The sequence below is a fragment of the Chaetodon auriga genome, chromosome 4, assembly GCF_051107435.1.
Source record: "Chaetodon auriga isolate fChaAug3 chromosome 4, fChaAug3.hap1, whole genome shotgun sequence".
NCBI lineage: Eukaryota > Metazoa > Chordata > Actinopteri > Chaetodontiformes > Chaetodontidae > Chaetodon > Chaetodon auriga.
In genome coordinates, this window is record NC_135077.1 from 27007357 (window position 1) to 27031886 (window position 24530).

The 24530-nt window shown below is 39.3% G+C and overlaps 3 protein-coding genes across 4 annotated transcripts in view; 2 read left to right on the forward strand and 1 right to left on the reverse strand.

Annotated features, from left to right (window-relative positions):
* The window catches only part of LOC143319756 (uncharacterized), a 210441-nt gene that overhangs the window by 12169 nt on the left and 173742 nt on the right, over window positions 1-24530 (reverse strand). The window lies entirely within an intron of this gene.
* Window positions 4319-9686, forward strand: pold4 (DNA polymerase delta 4, accessory subunit). 2 transcript variants are annotated; one of them, XM_076727419.1, is made up of 5 exons: window positions 4319-4437; window positions 5398-5513; window positions 5910-5993; window positions 7167-7278; window positions 9529-9686. In XM_076727419.1, the coding sequence occupies exons 2-5, from the start codon at window positions 5408-5410 to the stop codon at window positions 9551-9553; spliced, it is 327 nt and encodes a 108-aa protein (XP_076583534.1). In that variant the 5' UTR covers window positions 4319-4437; window positions 5398-5407; the 3' UTR covers window positions 9554-9686. The 2 variants fall into 2 exon arrangements, with proteins under 2 accessions (XP_076583534.1, XP_076583535.1); XM_076727420.1 differs by having other exon boundaries at window positions 4355-4437; window positions 5403-5513.
* The window catches only part of LOC143319145 (sarcoplasmic/endoplasmic reticulum calcium ATPase 2), a 33572-nt gene continuing 19799 nt past the window's right edge, over window positions 10758-24530 (forward strand). The window contains exons 1-6 of the mRNA XM_076727794.1: window positions 10758-11169; window positions 14458-14577; window positions 16386-16403; window positions 16564-16646; window positions 16828-16932; window positions 19454-19592. Of these exons, the coding sequence (XP_076583909.1) occupies window positions 14460-14577; window positions 16386-16403; window positions 16564-16646; window positions 16828-16932; window positions 19454-19592 (463 nt within the window). The 5' untranslated portion in view covers window positions 10758-11169; window positions 14458-14459. The remainder of the gene's footprint in view (window positions 11170-14457; window positions 14578-16385; window positions 16404-16563; window positions 16647-16827; window positions 16933-19453; window positions 19593-24530) is intronic.

A 24530-nucleotide genomic window follows, 5' to 3' on the forward strand; every position in this document is an offset into this window, starting at 1 on the left:
GTCTGTGAAAGTACGGTAAAGAAATCCCAGTAGCTCAGTTACACCAAACCCTCTTCCTCAGCCTTCATGTGTCATGATGGCTGACTAGTTAACAAGTGAACAGCTTTCTCTCTCTTTGTTCTCATCTCTCATTTCACTCTTCCTGCTGTCGTCCCCCCCCACCTCTATTTAATCTCTGACTCTCTGGTTCCCCCGCAATTATCTATGTGACGCCTCCAATTTGCCCTCCCTCCCTCTGCTCACAGCACCATGGATGTTAATGGTCAAGTTTTTTTATGTTCAGCATTCTGGGCTTACAGTCTAAGAGGAATAAATAAAACAGCAAGTGAATTGCTGCTAGTCCTTGGACTATTGCATAGTAAAAGTATATAAACACAGTGAAAATATGTAATATTGCACAAGATAAGTTGTACAGATGTAACAGATGTTATCCTATGTTAACTTAAATATGATGTCCAGAGGGCAATCCAGAACAGAGCCAGCTCTCCAGACCAATATGTTAAGTTTTTTTCTGTCCCACTCTGAGCTCCCACAGCCCCAGCAGACCACTGCATAGAAGATTTCAAATGCCACCATCGTGTTGTAAAATGTTTTCAACAGTGCCCTGCTAACATTACTAATATTGCTAACATACTGATACATAACATGATCAAAATATTCCAATAAGATAATTTCAGGACTTCAGGATACAACTTCCCTCACACAGCCAGCGAAGTGTAGCTGATCAATTCCACAATAAATATTTAATCATTCAAAGTACATTATATCCATCATGTCAAAGGATGACCACAGTGAGTGTAGAAGACTCCATTGTGAATAAAAGGCCAATATCAACCCCAGGTATCAGTCTCTACATCCGAATGCACAACACTAACCATATCCAGAAGATAAAGTTTCACACTAATTCAATCATAGCTGCCTTCAGTCTAATGCCTTCTAGACTCTCTGAATGCCCCCATTAAACAGCAGTCCCTTATGACAAGTCAGTAATGGACTGCCATTGGAAGTGGTAAAATATTATCAATTATGTCTTTCTCTCTCACTTTCTTTCTGGAAGAAGATGAGCAGAAGAGAGAAGGAGGAATAGGGGGATGGAAAACAGGGAGGAAAAGGGGGAAAGGGGAGACAGTGGACATAAAGGAAGAGGGGGGAAAGGAGCAGGGGGCAGCATGGGAATAAAGATCGAGAAAAAAAGTGGGGATGGGTAAGGGATGGAATGAAATCAGAGGGAGGAATGGAGAGATGAGGACAAGGAGGGGGTAGTAACATGTCAGATTAGGGCAAAGAGACAGATGGAGAGCAGGTTTAACATAAAATAAAAGCAAAGTAGAACAGAAAACTGCCTTATTTATGTTGTTCCAGAGTCAACAGTTAGACTTACAACTCATGGCCAAGAAATGGAGAAGATACTATCAGTCAATGTCAGTATGAGAGTCTGTGGTGGTGTGGGCAGAAAACACACTGGGCACCCTCTTACCAGATCTCAATGGTCCTTATTGTGAGTTTCACACAGTAATGACTGGACAGTATCTGGGAAGCAGAAACACGGAAAAATGGTAAAACTGCATGTGTTTGGAGGAATCAGCCACATGTGGGTTGATGTAATCCAAGGTTTTATGCCTCCTTGTGGCGTATGAGACATTTTAGTAAAATATTCAAAATACAGTGGATAGTTGACAATGGTTAAAGTCCCCAGCAGCTGGACAGGTCCCAACTGGATGCAATGTCTGCAGCTTGCTAGGTCTTCCCTGTCTACTTTAGCATTAACATTAGCTGGTATATAAACTGCATCAGCAATGTTGCATGTAAACTCTCATGGTAGATAAGACAGTCATCAGGTATTCCAGCAAAGATAAGATTTTATTGATCTTGTATGGGGGAAATTCACTGTTACAGCAGCAAGAATAAAAAGGAGACATAGAAAAAAGAAAAAGTTGAACAAATAGACAAAAATACAAAATAAAATCAACCATAGATGTATGGGTTATGCTCCTGATGATGAGTAAGTAAAAGTAGTAAGAAGAAAACAGAGGTATGCTAGGTCTGTAGCTCAAAAATCTGACACAACAGTCACCACATCCAACTTCATCAGTCAGTGCAAAACCCACAACAAAAGGTAAGTGAATGTTTCTTTTTAGCTAACTTATTGGCTCATCAAACTTTAGCCCGAGCTAATGTTGAAGCTATGTTCGACTTGACTTCAAATCAATTATGCATTTTATTGACAAGACATATTGTTAATGGAAAAGACAACTGGTGCACTCATTCAGGGCCATAACCAATTTAATTTTAATACACTGTTAATTTGAATTGCGTGCCTCCTCTGTAAAATTCACTTTGCTGCCAGTGTCAATAAAGCTGCGTAAAAAAAACTATCCACGCCTAACCTTAGCATATGCATGGAATGCATCATGGTCATGTTGTGTCAAAAAAGATCTGAACTGTATTGCTGTACTATAATTTCAGAGCCCCACTTTCCATTGTTTCAGAGGGGAGTGTGACGACCTAGCATGGTGCACTGTAGGTAGCAGCGGTCAATGACATTTTGAAGTTGGTCTCGTAATACACTTTTCTGCTCAACCCATCTGAGTGTAGCAAAACCACAGTTTCTATGTTTATGATTGATTTTTCTGATTATCTGTAATTTGGTGTTGGTTTTACTGTTTATTTTGTTTAATAGAAGTAATGAGCAGTAGTAAGTTGTCATGAATTTCACTCCCGTCTGCAACTCTTGCGATCCCACTCTCTATCGCTCCATCATTCATTTTTGTGGCAACAAGCCCTTTTGTGTGCAACAGAAGGAAGCAGTTCAATTGTCCAAAATTAAAGCAGTGAGCAGCAACCAGTGGCTTTCAGGCTTTACAAAGCTGAGCAATGTCCCTTCAGACAGATTAAAATTTTTTTTTAAACAAGCAGTGAGACCAATCACACGCTTGTTTCATCATCACAAAGCCTGCAGCATTTCGATAGCTGCTCATTTAAAGTTCTGTAATTTGCCATTTTATTTTCCTGTGACTGGACAGTTCAGTAGCCTTTGACCCATGCTGGCTTAGCTTAGTAATAAAGACAAAAAAAAAAAAAAAAAGTAGCGAAATCTGAGGAAGCTACTAAACGCCACATATGCATGTGCCACCATCTTAGAATTGACATTATTATTTTAATAATTTGAAGATAGAGAGCTTATTATTAAATCATATTGGCATGTCAAAAACAAAAAGGAATCAAATTGTGACTACTTTCAGTCTCTCACAAGTGCCCCCTTATTCCAATGTAAATACAGACCTAGAGAAAGTGGTATTGCTCTCCAACAGTTAACATTCAAGTGTGTATGTGTCTCACACACACACACACACACACACACACACGCACACACACACACACACACACACACACACACACACACACTCGCACACACATCTTAGATTAGATTATATGGTAAGTGATCTATCTGGATGGAGGAAAATCAGAGATATAGAGAAGGAAATGTCAATGAAGACGGCTGCAGAACTGGTCAAAAAGATTTGTATTGATTTTGATATTTACAAGCTGTGAGGGAGGGGGGAGTCCTCAGCCTTCCTGTCACCCATCACCACCATCACCATCATCATCACAAGGTTAATTTCCATCATTATCACCACTATAATTTTCATTGTAAAGATTCCATCCATCCTTATGGTTGAAGCATTAGCTACAAAGGTCACATCAGTACACTTTCATCCGGGCCCTGTGACCACTTTGTGGAAGCTAATGGGAATCCGAATAAAGGATAAAGTACTGTAAGTGTCTTCTTATTATCAGATGGGTGGAAGTGGTGACGAGTTCAGCCATCACTGCTAAGTCCAGCTCTCTCAGTGGAGCCTAAATATTACAGTTATTATTCTTATTATTATTATCATTGTTATTAAATTAAATTACTGTTGTTATAACACAAAAGGCAACAGACAGTGCTGTTGCTGTTGTCACTGTACTGAGGTCTTCATCAAGAAAAATTGATGAAATAATTCATCATGGTGAATGCAATATTTTTTCTCAGGAATGAATGAATGGCAATGAAAAAGGCTGACAGTAAATGTCTGTTTGGATTCATACTCTTCTTAAATTATTTTGTGGTCAACATTTACAGTAGATTTTCAGGTAACAGTTCCCATGAACTATAATACATACTATATATATTTGATTATTATAATTTTTGTTATCATTGTTAGTATTATTAGTAGTAGTAGGAGTAAGAGTATTTGTATTATGTTGTGGCAGCCTAGTGTCCGTCTAACTGTAATGTGCAGAGCAAACGTAGGGTGGCAGCAAAGGGCGCAGTCGAGTCTTGTCCTGCGTAGACACAGAAGAAGAAAGCTTCGTCATTGTTTTGGGAGACTGGTTCGCTGCAGTCTGACAGAAGGCGAAGTCTTTCGATAGAGCTTAAATTTTTTGAATTACGAGGTAAGTTCAATCGACTGAAACAGCTGTGATCGCTGAAACAACGCTGAGCATTTGTGTTTTTCCCTGCAGCTTTGATTAGCCTGTCGACAAACAAACACACTGAAGATCTGCTGTTTAGAAGAGGTCAAGTTAACATCAGCCAGCAGCTCACGCTCTCATTCAGTGTTTGCTTTTTTCTTTTGTTTGGTAAAATGCAATGGTTGTATTTTCTTGCTGTATTATGTTGGAAGGTGAAAAGCAGACGTAGTCCAGTCTTTGTCCGGACATGTTCTCCTCCACAGCAGACCAGCGGTCAGCAGAGGGCGCTGTCCAGTCACTGACAGACGCTACGTGCATAAGATGTCATCACCGAATTATTCATGTTTAATAAAACGTAATAATTGACAAGTCTGGACTGCTTTGTGAATTTGAGTACAGCGTTTAGTGTGTCTTGATGAGGCAGCGACTAATAATAAGCCTCTTGATGTGAACTTGAATTCGTTGAATAATTGTGGATGCTTTAGCTGCAGGATTAATCCACAGTGATCTCCATGCATCAAGTCATGCCACTGGGTTTTGGTTGGTTTGGCCTGCAGTGAAGCTCACTTTCACTGTGGGTGAAGCAAAAATATGCCAGAGGGGGTCTCAACAGAGCTGTACTTATGCTACAGTCTACAATTTGGAAGACAATAATACTAAATAATCTCACTGTCATCTCTTCAACCGCACTCATTTTTGTGCACCAAATATATATGTACATTAACAAAGTAATCCAAAAAAAGAAAAGAAAAAAGATAAGATGATCTATCCTGAGGTGTGTCTTTGGGGTGTGCATAGATCGATTTGCTTTGAGTTCAAATTGTTAACATCCTCTCAGAATAAATCCCTTTGTATTCATGTACAAGATTAAGGCTGTGTTATTAAGATCAGTCACCCCGAACATAAAGCATACAGTGAAATATGTGTGTGTGTTTGTTCTAGAACAGTGACCATGACAACCAAGCGTGGACTGATAACAGATTCATTCAAGGTGGTGAAGAAAGCAAAGAGGGGGGGGAAACGAGAGAAGAGGCCCACTCCTCCTCAGCCACAGAGAGGTGACGAGCAGCACAGTTTGGATGGTGGATGGTGGTGTTACAGCCGTGTTCTGTGTTTTGTTGCTCTGACATAGGCTCAAATGTTCAGATTTTCATATATATGTATATGTTGTCTTCAGTTGCAGGTATCTTTTTATTTTTAATCTGGTACATACATGTACTGTATGTAACCTGTATGTGTTCAATTAACATTATAAATCAGACAGTGTTTACAGTTTGGTGTTGACTGAAAATTGACGGTCAGTAGATTTGTTGTAGTATTTTTTTTGTGTGTTTTTGAACTTAGAAAAATCATTTATTTTCAGTTTTAAAGAGAATTTTGTTTTTGTTGATTTCAGTTGAATATTACATGAAGTAGCTGTGACTTGAATTCTCTGAATCTTTTCATTGGAGCAGAAGCTAAAAGTGAAACGGCTGGAGAGGAGGAGCTGCAGAAGCTCAGACAGTTTGATCTGGACTGGAGATTTGGGCCCTGCACAGGTAATACTCAGACACATGTACACACTGTAGAATATGTGGCTTTGGCACAAACAAGAAATAAGGTAAAGCAGTGTCACCTTAGATATTATTCACTGGTTTGAAGTCGTGTTCAGAGTGAGAATCTCTGAGTAGTCAAAGTTGTCTGTTTTTCCACAAATGTACAGAACAGCTGATTCACCAAGCTTTTTGTTTGAGTTGTGTAATTTTCATATGAAAAAGGAATAAAATGAGGACCAACTTAACGAGTGCTGCACACCAAATAGAAAAAGTATCTAAAGTGACAACCCACAGAGACTTATCACCAATTCTGCACTTCCTCTTACTTCCTCTTCTGCTTTTTAGCCACTTTTGCTGCTTTGCTTTGGTTTTGTGGCTCACAGCTTTTCTCGGTTCAGTCTTCCTGCTGTGGTTAACCTTGTTTCCAGCCTCGAGAGGCAGCTGTTAGCTACCCTCTCAATACCAAACAACAAAGCTAGCAACAAGAATATTTGAATTACACTTAGAGTGGCCATACAAATAAAGAAATGCTAATGTTTCTGTGTGTCTGCAGGATGTTTAAATGGGCAACTGTTTGCTAATATGTTCAACACAACATCTTTATACATTGATAGTATGTCAGCTATTCTGTTTACAGCTTGTTCTGTTGGCCAAAAGTCATTTCTAATTGTCACTTTATTGACATATTGAATAAAAGCACTACTGATAGAAGCATGTTTGCCATGATTGACAGAAATCTTAGCATATTAAATTTCTGTCATACAGTGTCAAATACGTTGTCTCAGGACACTTTCCATATAGAGCAGGTCTAGACCATACTCTTATATACAGAAACCAGCCAGTATCAATATACAGAACAACAATTTCCCCATCAGCATACACGCTCACTTACACCCTGCCTGACTCTCATGACTCTAAAAGATCAACTGAACTCCTGTGCATTGTTCATAAATCTAAATTAAAAATAAATAAATTATGTCCATGGTTTTCTACAACATGTCCTCAAACTTATTACTCAAAGGTCGCATTTGCATTCAAGGTCAGAGACAAAGCAGCGCTGGAGCTGTTTTTCTGCATGACCTTTGGGTCTGCTCTTTTTGGGAAAGGTGAAGTTGTGGTGGTGGTTTTAATAGCAAAAAACACTGAATCATTTCATCATATCATCTCTCTCTGCAGGCATCAGCAGGCTGCAGAGATGGGAGCGAGCAAAGCTTCATGGTCTGAACCCACCTGAGGAGATTAGAGACCTGCTGTCGCAAACGCACACCGACCCCGACTACAACCAGAGGTAACACACACACAAACACATGTGTTCCCAGCAGCAGGGGTAGGGGGGCTATTTGAAAATACCACTTTGTATTAATTCCTATGCTCAATGCATTAACATCAACACAAATCAGAGAAACCACATTATAGCAGGAAACAAACACTTTCAGGTTGTCGAGCATCACTGTGTTAACTGATGTCTCCTTATATCCTGCTTATATACAAGGCAAAGAATTCAGGTTCCCTAGTTTAGGCTGATTATGGAAACCAGATTTCTTTTCTACATACCATTTAATACTCAAAATCACGCATTGCAGAAAGCTGACAGGAACATAGTTACTTAAGTAACTCATTTATTGACACTGTTATGCCCTCAAGCAAGTGTGGGATTCATTTGAAAAGCCATACTGATGTAAGTTTAAAGGGATCGTTCAGGTGTTTTTATGAAGAGGGGGTGTCTAAGGTAGTTATCCGTGGTCAGTGTATTACCTACAGTCGAGTTGGTAGCTCTTAATGCTGCTAACTCTGCACCATGGGAACACTGCACAGCTAAGACTGCATCATTCAACATCAAGCCTGGCTCATCAGCTAAGAAATCGCTAGCTAACAAGCAGCTCACCAAAGCAACCTTTCTCCTTCCATGGACTTCAGTGTTAAATGTGCAACAGTATAGCGTAACATACATGGCTGAGCGCAGGGCTGCTTGACCTTTGGACTTATATTCATACGGTTTGTTTACTGTCTTAGCTTTATTGTTGGGATCTCTTTGTAGTCAGGTTATTGGGTAACTGTCTGAGTCTTGTATGAAATGAACCATCCATTCTTATAACCTGGCACACATCACATACATACAGTCTGACCTGGCCTTAAACATACCCACATATGGAGAGGAAACTCAAAGGTCCTGCTCTGCACACTTTCTTTGTGTTAATGTTATTGTGTTAATGTTGTGCATGTAGAACATAGGGAGGCAGGTACACGCATTCTTTGTGACATGCAATCATCATGCACACACACTCCATTTTGTTCTTCAGTGAAACATATTTACTTAGATTACATATTGTATGACTAAATAGGTTAATTGGTGAGGTGAATTGAATGAAATTCTACCATTCAATGTAAATATTGATAATTTCTGATAGTTGATGCCTTCTGACCCAGCAGTCAGGACATGTGCCGCAGTACATTTTCTCACCAGAGAACTTCTGTATTCATGTGGATAAAAACAACTGTCCTGCATGCTGTATTATGCCACTGTTTAGCTCAGTCTTCCAGCAGTTTTTGGAAGGAACAGCAATCAAAATTATTGATTAGGACCGCAGTGATGAAATGAAGTTCACTCCAGAGACAAGAGGATATATTAATGAGCCAGAGTATACAGGAGAGGAACTTTTGCAGATGGAGACCAAATGGGCTGAAGAGGAAACTGGAGGGCGTCACGTTAAAGCTCTGAAAATATTCTAAATATAATTTACACTTCAATGGATATAGATTTTTTTTTAAGTGGGCCTTCATTTTTGTGGCTAAAACATGTTTTGCAGCCTGCACAGCAGCACATTGTTTTGCTTCAGTGATGGTACATTTGCTTCTCCAAACTGGGGGCATGCTGACCTCCACTGTAGGCCATACATTGACCAGGATAAGTACCTCATACAATCCCTCTTCAAAAAGAGAAATGAGATGGCAGCTGTTTGCTTCATCTTGATGAGCAGCTCTGCATGAAAATGTCCCGTTCTGTGCACCATGACAGCAATATGATTACATCATTGCTCTGTTACATTACACAGTATAATTTGTTATGATCCTGAGATTCATACAAAGTAACCAACTTCTTTTCAATAAAACCCTCAGTGTATTATTAGCGCATAACATCAATGAACTCCTCATAAACTCATTATTCTAAATAAAAGGAGTTAAGTTAAATGTGTTAAGATAAGAGAATGTGTTTGATGAAAAAGTATTTGGAATTTTTGGATGTTATTTTGTAAGTTCTGTATTATGGTCATATGTTCTTCCCCTGTAAACCTCTGCATCCATTTAAAGTAAATATGGTATTTTGTCAAAGATTATTAAAAAAAAGGTTTACAGTTATTACAGTAGATTTACAGTAAATCCTAATTATTAATGATTTAATTCGCATTTAATTTTGGCAAAGTTAATGTACCGCTGAAAAATGTGGAATGATATTCTGTCCTAACTCTTGCAGACACAGCTTCATGTTAATAAAGCTGATCTGAATTTGTGGACCATGATTGTGTTCTTTATCTTTCAGCCTATGGAGCGAATATCCATTGTGAGGAAAACATTGTGAGAAAGAGAAAAGATCGCAGACCCCAACAAAATTCAGTGTTGTGTATGTTGTGTTTGCTGGACTATATTGTTTCTACACATGTAGTTTTTCTGAACATTTTTATTAAAAAAGATTCTACCAAAACACTGTCTTGTGATGTATAATGGGCAGAGGGGTTAGCACACTGTTGACATTGTAGAAATTAAATGTTGATGGAGACATTCACAAGAGTTTCACTTCCATGTAATTTGCTCCCCTCTTTTATTTCCCACGTGGTCTGCACACTGACATACATTTGCCTCAGTCTTTTTATAACTGACCTAATGAATACCGTCTGTCTATTTTACTCTGAAATCTCTGAATGTGTTCTGCAATGGTATCAAGAGAAGGAAACACTAGAAAAAATTCAGCATTCACAACATCCATGGAAGACCTGTGTTAGATGTTAGTGGTTTAAGTGATGCCAATAAAGACATGGAACAGGCAGTTCCATGTCTTTATTGCGGGACATCCTTCCAATAGTGTTAATACACAGTATATGTATGTGGAGATTATGTTCACGCGGGCTGACTTTTTAAAAATGGGGTTCACAGAAATCATTTACTAGTGTAGTGACGGACACCAGAAGGGCACGAAGGCAGCCTGTTACGCTGTAAACGTATGCGCCCGCCTCCAACGTCGTTTGATTGGTCTGCAGTGTCATCAAACACTCAAAGCTCACCGCACATTGGTTTGTATGTCGTTCTGTTGTGCGACAGCAGACGCACTGCTCTCTGATTGATCGATAGCTCAGTGACTGGGATCATGGGCGGGTTTTTAGCAGAGTCTGCACGCTGATTTGTTAATGTGTTACGTCAGCCTGATTCCTGGGCCTCTGCTTCGTTCTTAGCTCCGCTGAGTTTCTGCATTGGCAAGTTCCGCTAATCACGGTTCATTACGGGGTAGCATCGTCAAGGTAGGCAGAATCAGCCGCGGTAATACAAGAAGTAAGACCACTCATCGAAAATAAAAGTTAAAAACCTGGTAGTTTTGGAAGAAATACCGTCAGTTACACGTTGGTTGTCCAACAGTTATTTTAGCGTTTTAATATATAGTGAAACAATTGTGATGAAATATACATTCAGATTCATAACGTGCATTTCATCAGGCGAACCTTTTATTTTGAAAGGTTGCAGCGGAATTTGCGTTTTCTGATTATTTCGCTTGATTTTGTTGGACTGAACGCAGGCTGCAGGCTGAATATTACTGACCCCGCAGACACTGCTGGAGCAAGGATAAGGAGTAGTAATACAGCACTGTCTGGATAAAATAATCTTGAACCATATTAAGAGAAACATTTGATTGAAATAAGCCTTATTTTTTTAACGGACAACATTTTTACGACTCGGGAATCAGATACCGTCTCAATGGAAATAATGTCCTGATGATTTTTCACTCATGCGCGGCTGTCACAGTAACTTATAACTAAGCTAGGTAGCTTGTTGTAAAAACTACCTTTTCAAAGTAAATTTCACTGCTTTCTTTTCCTTGTTGTGAGCAATTCAGTCAAAGGCGCATGGTGCTGTCGTATATTCCTTCTTTCTAAAACGGAAGGGATAGTGGACAAACGACTCAACCACACTGGTAAGCAACCTGTTCATCTCCGGAGGATTAACGTTCTAACACATCGCTAGCTGCCTAGCTAGCTAGTCACCTACACAGACATCCATGTAACTCACTGTTAGCTATCTGCTAGCCTGTTCCTCGAAGGCTTTAAAGTGTTGTGATGTTTCACCTGCCGTTTGACATATGGCTTATCAGCATAGCGTTATAACCACTTAATTACGCAGCCATGTCAAATTACAGGCAAACCTCATCAGTCGTGAGCAACATGCCTGTGAATAATTTCCGTTATGTCATCCATATAACCCAGGATTAAGGCGAGGCTAGTAGTAACACCGACAAAGTATTTAACGCTATCTACATATATTACGTCAGACGTTGAGCCAATGACAGGAAGTGTCATCATGATCATTGCTGTGTAGACAACCAATTTATTAGCACAGTTTTTGGCTCCTGTGGACAATGCAGGGGTGGTCGCTCAATATTGTACAGCACCGATTCCAAAAACGGCGTAATGCTGTGTAAAACGTAAATAATGACAGAATAAATCCTTTTCGACCTATAGACAGTTGAATTCAGTACAAAGACAAGATATGTAATATTCGAACTGATAAACTTTATTGTTTTTTGTAAATATGCAATCATTGTGAATTTGATGCCTGTGATACCATTCAGAAAGTTGGGACAGGGGCAACAAAAGACTGGGAATGCTCCAAAAACACCTGTTTGGAACATTTCACAGGTGAATAGGTTCATTGGTAACAGGTGATGAATCATGATTGGGTATGGAAGGGGCATCCTGGAAAGGAACAGTCGTTGATATGGAAGGATGGGGCGAGGTTCACCACTTTGTGAAAAACTGTGTGGGCAAATAGTCCAACAGTTAAACAACAATGTTTCTTGAGACAGAATGGCAAGGAATTTAGGGATTTCACCATTTACAGTCCACAATATCATCAAAAGGTTCAGAGAATGGCTATGACCTTCAGTCCCTCAGGCAGCACAGCATTAAAGCCTGATATGATTGTATAAAGGATATTTCTACATGGGCTTGAGAACACTTTGGAAAACTATTGTTGGTTAACACAGTTCGTTGCTGCATCTACAAATGCAAGTTAAGACTCAGCTGTGCAAAGTGACAACCATATATCAACAACATCCAGAAATGCTATTGACTTCTCAGCATCTGAGCTCAGCTGAGATGGACTGGTGCAAAGCGGAAAAGTGTGCATTGGTCTTTTGAAATCATGGACATTGTGTCCTCTGGGCTAAAGAGGAAAAGGAGCGTCCAGATTGTGGGCAGCAGAATGTTCAAAAGCCAGCGTCCGTGATGGTGTGGGGGTGTGTCAGAGGAAGGTGGTGTGACGGCACCATTAATGCTGAAAGGTACATACAGGTTTTGGAACAACACATGCTGCCATCCAGACGACATCATTTTCAGGATGTCCCTGCTTATTCCAGCAAGATGATGCCAAGCCACCTTCTGCTTGTGTTATAACAGCGTGGCTTGGTATTGAAAGATGGCCGGTACTAGACTGGCCTGCCTGCAGTCCCTCTCCCACTGAAAATATGTGGCGCATTATGAAGCACAAATCACGACAACAAAGACTGGTTAGCAACGGGAGTTGTATGTCAAGCAAGAATGGGAAATAATTGCATTTTCAAATCTTTAACAAGTAGTGTCTTCAGTCCCCAAACGCTTACTGAGTATTGTTGAAAGAAAAAAATTGAAGACAGTGGTAAACTCTGTCCCAGCTTTTTTGGAACATGTTGCAGGCATCAAATTCAGAATATGTTTATATTTACAAAAACCTGTATTAGTTTGAACATTAATTAGTATCTTGTCTTTGTGTTGTATTCAACTGAATAAACAGTAGGCAGAAAAGGATTAGCGAATTATTTCATTCTGTTATTTATATTTTATGCAGCATCTCAACATTTTTGGAATTGTGTTGTATTTTGCAGATGCAGAAATTGGCATCAGTGATTTTAGGGCAATCCTCTAGAGTTAATATCACAAGCCTTCTTCTTACAACCCGACCGAGGACCTTTTGAGCACAGAGTCTTGTGATGAATTTGAATCATTCCAGGGCGGCACGGTGGCGCAGCAGGTAGTGCGCGTGCACTGGTTCGATCCCCGGGTCGGGCAGGGCCTTTCTGTGTCAAGTTTGCATGTTCTTCCCGTGCATGCGTGGGTTCTCTCCGGGCACTCCGGCTTCCTCCCACAGACCAAAAACATGCTCATTAGGTTAATTGGTGACTCTAAATTGTCCATAGGTGTGAGTGTGAGAGTGAATGGTTGTTTGTCTGTCTATGTTGCCCTGCAATCGGCTGGCGACCGGTTCAGGGTGTACCTCGCCCGTTGACAGCTGGGATAGGCTCCAGCCCCCCGCAACCCCGAAAGGGATACGCAGGTATAGAAGATGAATGAATGAATGAATGAATCATTCCAGGCTGCTCACTTACACATGGGCTTCGTGGTGGAGGAAGGTCATAGGAATAACAGGCAAATGATTTCTCACAGTTATTATTATTTTAAATGGGAGAAAGCTCATTTGACGCACACTAAATTGACAGATGCCACCGACTTGTTCGAACAGGCACCTCTGACTACGCAAGAGAGTGTTAAATTTTGAAATTTTTGAATGGAGCTTGGAGCAGGATCACAAAGTTGGAGGCCATATAGCCTTTTAGAGAAGCACAGCCTTACAAACATACAAATGAATATTGCTCAGATCCAACTCACACCCTGTGGATAGTAATTCACGTCTCATGGGCCTGTTTGTCTCTGTGGGTTCCAGTTTGTGTGGTTGCTTGGCTATATGGTACATCTTATTCCCCAGCCAACTTATGCTGTAACAGTGTGTAATTTTTATTGCAGGTGCTAAGAAACACATCTTTCAAATGTGGAAAATACTGACATACTGCCTTTTACTGAAAATCAGATTGGTCCCAGTCAGTGTGCTCCATCTGTGATCTGTTAAATAGGACTAATAAGAACGTAAGTCTGAGGAAAACAGGATTTTCATTAATATCTTTAACTTGAAAAGTCTTACAAATTTTGAATACAACAAAAAAACATTTGCGGTTTGCACCTTCAATCTAAAATATGTTCATCATCCTTAAAGCCACATTACCTTCCTACACTACACGACAGCTTGTATTGAACTGCTTTTCTTGGGCTTTTATAACCGCCTCTCTAGGTTAGTATAATGGGCTAGTGGTGCCTGGTTGTCATATTTTTGTACTGAAGAACAGTACTGGTGATACTGATACTGCCTTGTCTTCTCTCTCCTCCTCCCTCCATAGTGATGGATAATGCTCACACTAAGACGGTGGAGGAGGTTTTGGGCTTCTTCAGTGTAAATGAGTCTACAGGTCTGAGCTGTGAGCAGCTGAAGAAGAACAGGGAGAGATGGGGACCCAATGGTACAAATCCAAATTGTTTTCTTCTTCTTGTTGTCATTGCTGTTTAAATTTCTTCCGAACAAATTGATTATTCACAGTAGCAACACAACAGTAGACCTCTGTGCAGTGGATTTCCTCCATCTTTTGTTTATTAAATGTCTCACACTGTGATGTTGATGGTCAAATGACCACAACTGAAAAAACGACCGAGTCGCCTCTGCTCTCAGTTGCATTTAAATACAGTACTAACAATGTCAGGTCACAGGACATTTTAATTTTAGCTCTCTCTTGTTCACAGTGAACTTGTCAAAAATGGGTTCAAATACTCTGATGCATACAAATGGAATGGCCTCCAAAAAAGTATTAAGTTACATTCTCTTATTTAATCTGAACTAGAGGTCGGCGGTATACAGGTTTTGTCACTGTCACTGGTGTCACATTCTGCTATGACATTATAAAAGTTTTATCATATTAAAATAATGTGCGTTACTGTGGCTGTGATAACATACAAGAGGGCTATGCACATACTCACAGAACTGGAGTTACATCCATTAACTGCTGTTTTCTTCACTATAATGCCTTCTCCAGTAACATGTAGATGTGCAAGGTAACATTACAAGAAACACACTCTAATTTCTGTGTTGTTGGCTCCAAGAACCACCAACACAAATATCTTCATCTTCTCCCACCATCTGAGGAAGTGGAGGCCCAGTGGATTAACTTGATGGAAATGTCCCAAAAATGCTTTTTGTGTCATCTCACATAGCCATTTCTCACAGGAAAGCCTCTTCTGCTGCATGCCTCATCAGTATGTGTGTCTGTTGCTGCCGTATGTAAATTTATTTGATAGACATGCCCTGTAGTACACACACTGTTGTAGTTATATAATATTCTTTGGAGTTTCTGCCAAATAAATGTTACTGAGATGCCTAATCCTACCCTTTGTCTAAACCACATTGTGGGGGGTGGTTACTTCTTCCAAAAGACGTAGGCCTGTACCTTATTTTTATTCCTATTTGGAACCAATAAATACATCAATTCTATAAATATTTTTCTCTTTCTTTAGATATCTTCCCTTACATTGCTAATAGACTGAAAAGAGGTTGAGTCAGGTTTTGAGTGGAGTAGTCCTTTTATTTTTGTAAAAGCATTACACAATACCATCACTGTGAAAAAAGAAACAAAAAACAAAATATTGATATATATATTTCAGGTCATATCACCCTGAACATTTTAAAAAGTTGTATTTGCCATCATACTTGTAACTGCTTTCCTTTATTGTGAAAATGTTTAATGTGCGTTGTGATTTATCATATTCGTCTCAGTATGCTTAAACTGGGTGTGGTTATATTTCGTACGCTCTGTCACTCTCTGAGAGAGAGAGAGAAGTCCTGTTCTTAAAGAGACTGTCTGTTTCAATAAAGAAGTAAACAAAATAATGTATACTGCTATCAACGAAGATGATAACCACTATTATAATTAAGAAATATCAGACAAAATATCAGATGAAAATGAATTCAGGTTTAAGGCCTCTCATACATTATATTGGTTTTGATGAAATGTCCAGTGTTTGTGTATGTAGATGCTGAACAGTGCTGCCCAGCTGCATCATATCTATTATACATCCTGTTTTCAGTAAAGGTTCTCCGTATATCTGCATTATGTTGCATTATGTTCAACTGCACAAAAACTCATATGTACCAAGTGCTTGGACAAGTAAGAATACCGTATTGCAATTTCTAAAATTACCATGGGTGATGACGTTGTAATTGTGTTTCTCTTTCTCCCTCCTTTTTCCTTTCTATCTACCTTTAACTCTTTACTCACAGAATTACCGGCTGAAGAAGGTGAGCTGTTTTATTATATCCTGTTATGTCTTTCTTCATCTAAATTACAGTCTTTCTTTCTTTCTTTCTTTCGTTCTTTCTTTCTTTCTTTCTTTCTTTCTTTCTTTCTTTCTTTCTTTCTTTCTTCTGCTGCTCATTGTGTTCCTTGGTCCCCATGCAGGGAAGTCACTTTGGGAGCTGGTCCTCGAACAGTTTGAGGATCTGTTGGTTCGAATCTTGCTGCTGGCTGCATGCATCTCCTTTGTAAGGAAACATAGCTGTGTGCACATACATACTCACATATACAAGTAACATGAGTAAGTAAAAGTAATCATTTCTAGAACACCTGTGAGGAGTTTGTATGGACTGTGTATTTGTGTAAACTGATTGAAAGGAGTGAACACAAATCATCATCTTTCTCTCTGTCTTGTCTTCTGTCTCGTAGACCCTGGCTTGGTTTGAAGAAGGGGAAGGGACAATCACAGCCTTTGTTGAACCTTTCGTCATTCTCCTTATCCTCATTGCCAATGCTATTGTAGGAGTATGGCAGGTAAACAGTGTGTCTGTTGGTTTTGTGGACTGACAATCATGTTGTCATATCAAGGCATTTTTTTTAATATTAATTAGCCTTTAAATTGTTGTTGTGAATCCAATCAGCTAGTCCTGTCCTCTATTTTCCCACGTGTTGTGTGTTATACAATTATAATGCACATACAAAATAGCCTAAAGTTTGATTTATACTCCACACATAGAATCCCGCTGTAGATAGGATTGTGATTTGTAGTTCAGAGTCAGATTTGTCCCGTTGATAGCACCAGCACAACCGCAGACAGATATATAGTACATGATCAGGCCCTATCATGCTTTGATTATATTCCACGCATTTACTGTGTATTGTCTTTCACAAGCTTTGAGATACAGAGCGACAGTGTGATAGTCTGCCTTGTTTAATGACTGAATATTGTATTTCTGTTTATTTAACATGTATTTAACTACAAGTGAAGTCTCATTGAGATTAAATATTATGTTTTTAAAGAGAGTCCAGGCCAAGACAGGCAGCAGCACAAATATGGTACTATTCTGTATCGCCGCTTGGTTTATGTTGTTTCATTCAGTGTGACAGAGAGCAGGGACACAGTGAGCAGAAGGTTTGGAGTGGAAATTGTTTTGTTAGATTTGTATTATTGAGGACAAGATAATAGCTTTTGTCAAATTGCTCCATGCTGTATTCACTTCAATCTCTTCTACCATCAGCAACTGCTTAGATACAACACAAGCAGCCTAAGGTGACCTATTACAGCTCTTATTGTCCCAGAGGATGAGGATATTAACAAAACTCATCATTAGATTATGATTCTTGGTGCCACAATTGGATTCAGTTCTCAATTCTAAACAGATTCAGTCTCTGGGTGTTTTAACAAGTTACTTCACTTTTCGTCTGCAACGGTAATCATAAAGTAATCAAACGCAAAAGGCGCATGAACGCTTGTCTTCATTGAAGATGAAATACAAAGTAACTCTCAGAGATTAAACTTTGTCCATGGCTATTCCAAGGTGCTACTTTCCGTGTTTAATTTGGGTACGACAACTGTTTGAAATGACTCTTGTAAAAATCACGTATTTCGGGAAGCTGAAGGAGGCTTACACAGCATACTCTGATAGCACACTCATGGTAGCACACCAAGGAGTTGATGTTTCTAAATTAGAGCAGGGCCTGGATTCATTTGATCTGACAGAGACTGATCTGTCAGCAGCACTCTGCACAGCCCACTTGTTTTTCAAGTGAGTGATGACAACTGAACGGCTTATAAGGAAAGCCGATCCTGGAACAGAAGTACTGTCACAGGGAGGCTGCGTGAAAACTGTGTGTGTGTGTGTGTGTGTGTGTGTGTGTGGCCATGTGTAAATCTGTTTACACAGTCTCATTGTGGGGACTCACCTTCCTTATGGGGACAAAACACAACCCCCTGTAATGTAAATCATTACATTTTAGGTTGAACACTTAAGGTTTAGCGTTAGGCATGGAGTGGCTATGGTTATGGTTAGGGTGATTCTACAGTAATTGAATAAAGTCTATGTAATGCCCCCAAAAAGGATGAAAACACAACTGTGTGCTCGAGGTGGAGAAAAAATAATTTCTTTGGCAAATTCAGCATCGATGCTCCTAACTCTGAAATTCACAAGATATTTGGGTGGAGGAGTTGGAGTCCATTCAGGTTCTCTGAATCAGCAAAATCCATTCTGCTCCTTCATCTTATCTAGTTTCTTTAACCAGTACTGACACACACGCTCTTTATTCTCCCTACTAAATCTCCCTATGCCCTACTAAATTTAATGAAATCAGAATGATACTGAGCGATTCCCAGGCCAAATGTGTTTTCTTATATGTGAGTAATGTTCAGCAAAAACACTGTGGCCATTATTCAACACCATAACTCAGCAACAGAAGGGGAGACTGTGACCATATTTCATTTGGTCAGATGCTGAATTAATGACACTAATCTTGGGTGTCCTCCTTGAAACTGTGCTGATTGTAGAGATCTTCTGTGCTGCCGGGTTGAAGACGTGTGGGAAGCAACTGGCTCAGAAACTCTGGTTGTATGACTCCTGTCCATCATGCAGTGCATTTGGTGCAACAGTCCAGGCCCCTGGGTGAACAGCCGTGGGAGTGCTGCTTTTTCTCACAATCAAATATTACTTTTCACAGTTGTCTGTTCTTTGGATTTTTTGTGACACTTTAATGAAATAATCAAATTAGAATATCCATTGACAGCCCAAGTGCTCAGCCCTCTCCTGCACACACACTACACATTCATGACTGCAGCCCCAGACATGGAGACAAAAACACACACCCTGTCTGAGGTAGGGCAGGTGAACAGTTTGAGGTTCCTAGGATTTTGTTTTATTTATTTATTTATTCTATGTGAGTAGCATAACTCAACTGCCGTTTTATTACACAACCTTGTGTTGCAAAATGAGACTGTAAATAAGTGAAGCTTGTCCCTTGAAACTTGTGCCTTGAATAACTAAAAGAAATTCATAGAAACTTCCTATTTTGCTGTGTCCTCCAGGAGCGTAATGCAGAGAATGCCATTGAGGCTCTGAAGGAGTATGAGCCAGAGATGGGCAAGGTGTACCGACAGGACAAGAAGAGCGTTCAGAGAGTCAGAGCTCGAGACATCGTTCCTGGAGATATTGTGGAAGTTGCTGGTAAGAAGACAAATAGCACTATCCTCATCATACATGTCTTGTCAACCTCTGGTTAGCCTGAGACAATGCATATGAAATGTGCTGTTTTTACAATTTCACCCTAAAATCCATTTGTAAGTGACAATACACATCATTTGTAGGCTTAAAATCTAACTTATGAAAGTTGATTTCCTCCTTCACTGGGGATTCCAGTGGTAAAAGAACAGCCATAAAAACCTTCCTTACTCTATTATCTTCTCTTATTCTATTATTGTTAATGTACTGGTGTTCCTTTTTTCAATTATCTTGGTATTTAGAGCTGCTTCCTTATGAAGATGTTGTAGACAACAAAAGCCTATTTCCACGAACTGCAGACATGACGTGCTATTAGCATTAATTTGGATCTGTATTAAAGGTCTTGTTCTCTATTAATGTAGATAATCTCTGTCAGTTCTTCATTCAGAATATTAAAAGGCATTGAATTAATTTTCCTTAGAAAAAGTCTTACATTGCATTTACAATCTGAATGCACCTGTTGGAAGACTTAATACACTAAAAGTAGGAAGTTTGTAGAAGCTCATCTTGTTAAAATAGGCAAACTTCAATTTTAGCAAAGAATGAGCTTAAATTAATAAATCAATTTTAACTGGTCAGTCTGTGTATCCATTATATGGTGCTTATTTGCATCCAGACTGCGTTACTGTCATTCATGATATTAAAAATTATTGTTACACACAGCTGGGAAGTACTGACTAAAAATAATCTAAAATAACATTCTAGGTCATATCATCCCTTCTGGTTTTCCACGATGCTTTCATACTTTGGTTTGGCTGATTGTGAAACAGGTATTAAGTTACGTTCTATGTGGTATTAAAAAGGTCCAGGGTATTAAAATGTACTTAATAAATAAATAAATTATAATGACTTTAGCTCAGCATTTAACACGATGCTCCCTCAGACCCAGTTAAACAAGGTGAAACAGATGGTGGTGAATCTCCATACAATCCGGATTCCTAAAAAGTCGGGACACTATGTAAAATATAAATAAATCAGAATATGATCATTTGTCAATCTTTATTGACATACTCATTTGTAAGGGTGCTTCCATCAATATTATTATTATTATTATTATTATTATTATTATTATTATTATTATTATTATTATCATCATTTGTTATCAGCTCATATGCGTCGTAAATAGTTTGATCGGTCTCTATTAAGGCTGATCAGAAGAGGCAATCAGATAACGCAAAACATGCTGAATTGTTGGATGAAGGTGGTGAACATGATGGCAGTAACATCAGCTGCCCAACATCATCGCAGATGAAGGTGAACCTCTAACTGTAGGTTGTTTGCATATGATGTCACGTCACTCTTCTGTTATGACATGAACTGCAGATGGAGGGCCAGAAGTGATTTTTTACATAGGAAGCACACAGGAACACACACTCAAATTGCCTCTGTTTTGTGTCATTTACAGTTGCTCAAACTCAGAAACCAGGAAGAGCTTTTATTGAGTATGAAAAGTTGTTGTTCATAAGGATGAAAAATGCAAGAAATTCCCAAAAAAACTCAAAAAACCCCCCAAAAATGGCTTGTTAACTGTTTGCAGCCAGTAGGAGCTGAGTCGGATAATTGTGTAAATGGTGTAACACTAGCTATCGTTTCAAATCCATGGTGATAGATTAAAGTAATAGCTACAAGCAACTCGCCTAACACTTGTTAAATCAGGGTTAACAATTTCATAAAAGACAGGTGAACGTAAGTAACGTACCCTGCCATGCAATTACAATAGATTGCGATGACATCTCCGTCTTGTTTCACGACGATCCACGTCTTTCGTAGCGTTTCACCGGACCTTTGCTAGTGGTTAACATAGCAAACAACTGAAATGTAAACGTCAGCATTCAGCACCGCAGCACTGGATGTTTGTTGCTTGGTTTATCCATAGAACAATGAGAGCTATGTACAACAGCAAAAATGAAACGACAGTCATCCCAGAGCACCTTGGTACAGAGGTCATGGACCCAGCTGCTGTCACATGACTGCAAGCAACCTATTGGATCCAGTTATCCACAGAGCACAGAGCTAAAGCTAAAAAGCTACTTTCCCGCTCTTGCACAGGCAGCACAAGCTTAACTCTGTCCGCTGAGCACACAAGGGTGGATAGTGAACGACTTTTAAGAACAGCAGGAATATTGTAATAAGCTGACCGCCAAACATGCGAGGATGCTTGTGCTTATAAAGAAAAGTATGCCATGGGTGCTTAAGCAATAGGCTTTTAGAGATGTGAATCATACTGTCCCATCTCTCTGTGCTGTTCACGTTATTGCCCATGGTCCATTAAGTACAAAAAAAATTGAGGGCTGACTGACTTGAAACAATATTATGGCTCTAGCCTTTTTTCTAATCTCTGAAGTTGGGGTAAATTGATAAAAGCCCCATGTTTTGTTCTGATTTACATGATTTTAAGTAGTTTATTCCACAGGAAAGCTGTATCTGTCAAGCTCTAAGCTGATCCCAATAACAAAGAGTAGGCTGCTATGGTTTCAGTTGTGTCTCTAAGAGAGAGAGTAGAATATGTTGCACATGTTGCCTGCCAATAAATAAACAGTTGTCAAGTCATGATTCTTTCTCATCTCTTAATTTTACTACTTGATATACAATGTTAAGAGCAGTTGAATAAATAAATGATGTTACAAGATAAATAGAAGGCTTCAAATAGACCCTGTGAGCTGTGATGGACCCCAGAAATCCTGATTGGAGTACCCTTACTCAATTGAAAACAGGACAAAGACAATATATTTGTTTTACCTCATTATCTTCATTCAGTTTTTTAAGTATATACTTGCTCTGAATTTGAAGCCTACAACACCTTTCAAGCAAGTTGGGACAGGAGCGACAAAAGACTGGGAAAGTAGTGGAATGCTCAAAAAACACCTGTTTGGAACATTCCACAGGTAAACAGGTTAATTGATAACAAGTGATAGAGTTAGACTTTTACTTTATTGATCCCAATTTGGGAAATTGGATGGATGAGAATAGGATGAGAATAAAAACTAAGAGAGAAAAAAAAATGTTCTCAAAAAAATATAACTAAGCTTATAAACATGGAATAACAGCAATTGTTAAAAATATACGTATAACTGAATATATAGTAATGTGTAGTAATATGTATTCCAATTACAGTATAACTAAGTATATAAACAAGTTTTAACATTAAGAGAGAGCAAGCAAGCAGGCAGTTTATCCCACTAAATTACTGGGATAAGCTTTCAGACACAGCTACATTCAGGATCATCTCCCTCTTGTACCTTTTAGATTTAGGTTTAGAAAAGAAATGAAATGACATGAAAAGAGTTTGCGAAGGATAGAGAGTCTTAATGGAGCAGCATTAATGGATGTCAATGGTATGTTGTTCAAAGCTCAGTTTATTGTCGAGGGTGATGCTGAGATATTTGTGGCTCTCCACCATTTCAACAACTTCACCATTGATGCTGATGGGGGCGTGGGTGGGGTTGGAGGCTGACCTGCGTGTGCTGGAGGAGTCGAAGACCAGTTCCTTTGTTTTGGAGACATTTAAGTGCAAGTGATTGTCCATGCACCACTGTGTGAGATGAGAGATGGAGTCATGGTAGCGTCCCTCTATTGCATTGTTGGATTTCTGCCGGTAGGATGCATATATGACAGGAGCTACAGTAAGACAGCAGCAGGTAAAAGTCAATTCAATTCTCTCTGACGGGTTATATGTACTGGAGCTCCTCAAGGCTGTGGAAGCTACCAACGTCTTCTCACATAATGTACAAATTACTGTAGAATCCAGTATACAGACAGCTTATTGATGATACAGCCACACTCAGTTTACTGATTCAACAACAGTGGAGTATGCTTGTTTACAACTAAGTCAGCCGTCTCTGTTTTCTGCAAAGGCTCACAGTCCATGGAGTGGATAAAAGCATTATGTTATTGTTTTACAGGGTAGCCATTGAATCTTGTAAACTGAAATCTAAGGGGGGGGGGTGTAAATGTGTGTTTTACATTCACTATTTTACAGTCTACTGCTGTCTACAGTATTGCAGTGAGCTTGGAAAGAACTTTGTACTTAAGCACAGGACATTTCCACTGCATGGATGTTTGGACACAGTGGAAATGTCACTGCGGCATCTTTGTTTAGTCATTCTTGGCAGACATCTTAATCTGCATGCCTGCCACTACGTCTCTGGCCTCCACTCTGGTTGCTATCATCATGGAAACCCAGTGAGAGGCTTACAAGGCCCTCATGGAAAATATTTAATTGGAAAGCATCTCAAAGCTGCAATCTCAAAAGGTTTCTTATGCCTGCGCACCAGTGACAGCCATCACCAGAAGCATGTTTCCAGATTTCATTCTCATTCTCATAATGGGAACACCTTGAGGGAATATCTTCAAATTTGGCACATATGTTCACTTGGATTCAGGGATGAACTAGTTAGATTTTGGTGGTTTAAGGTCAAAGGTCAAGGTTGCTGCGACAGCAACTGGTAACTTGACTAGTTGGCTGAGGTTGGTAATTCTATTTAGTACAGACAAGAATAGTTGTGTGTGAAGCGATTATTAAATCTGTTTTAAACAGTGCGTTAATATTGGGTATAACATTTAAGCTGAAGGCCTTTTGTGTAAATCCTTTTCATCCACTTGGAGTGTTTTTTGAGTGCCATCACAATTTCTGAAGTGTTAGAGTACATTTAGAGTTTAAGGTTCTTATGTCAGCATTTGTATTCAGTGGCTATTTTTTGTGAGGTTGTGAAACTTGAATAGCTACTGATTTGTCAACAATGTGACCAATCACATTAGAGGAGATGGAAAATCTAAGCTGGTCAGCAGCATTGCTTTCAACATTTCTGAGTGCTTCTGAGCATTTTTTCAGGTGTTTTTTTTTTTTTCCCAGCATCTGTCGCTGCTCTTCTCCTGTCAAAGACT

What these genes read in the sequence shown, in the direction of transcription:
- pold4 (XM_076727419.1), top strand. Translation starts at nt 5,408, where the DNA reads ATGACAACCAAGCGTGGACTGATAACAGATTCATTCAAGGTGGTGAAG. An exon ending in TCCTCCTCAGCCACAGAGAG is followed by an intron (nt 5,514 to 5,909) that starts GTGACGAGCAGC and finishes TCATTGGAGCAG; the next exon opens with AAGCTAAAAGTGAAACGGCT. An exon ending in GACCCCGACTACAACCAGAG is followed by an intron (nt 7,279 to 9,528) that starts GTAACACACACA and finishes TTTATCTTTCAG; the next exon opens with CCTATGGAGCGAATATCCAT.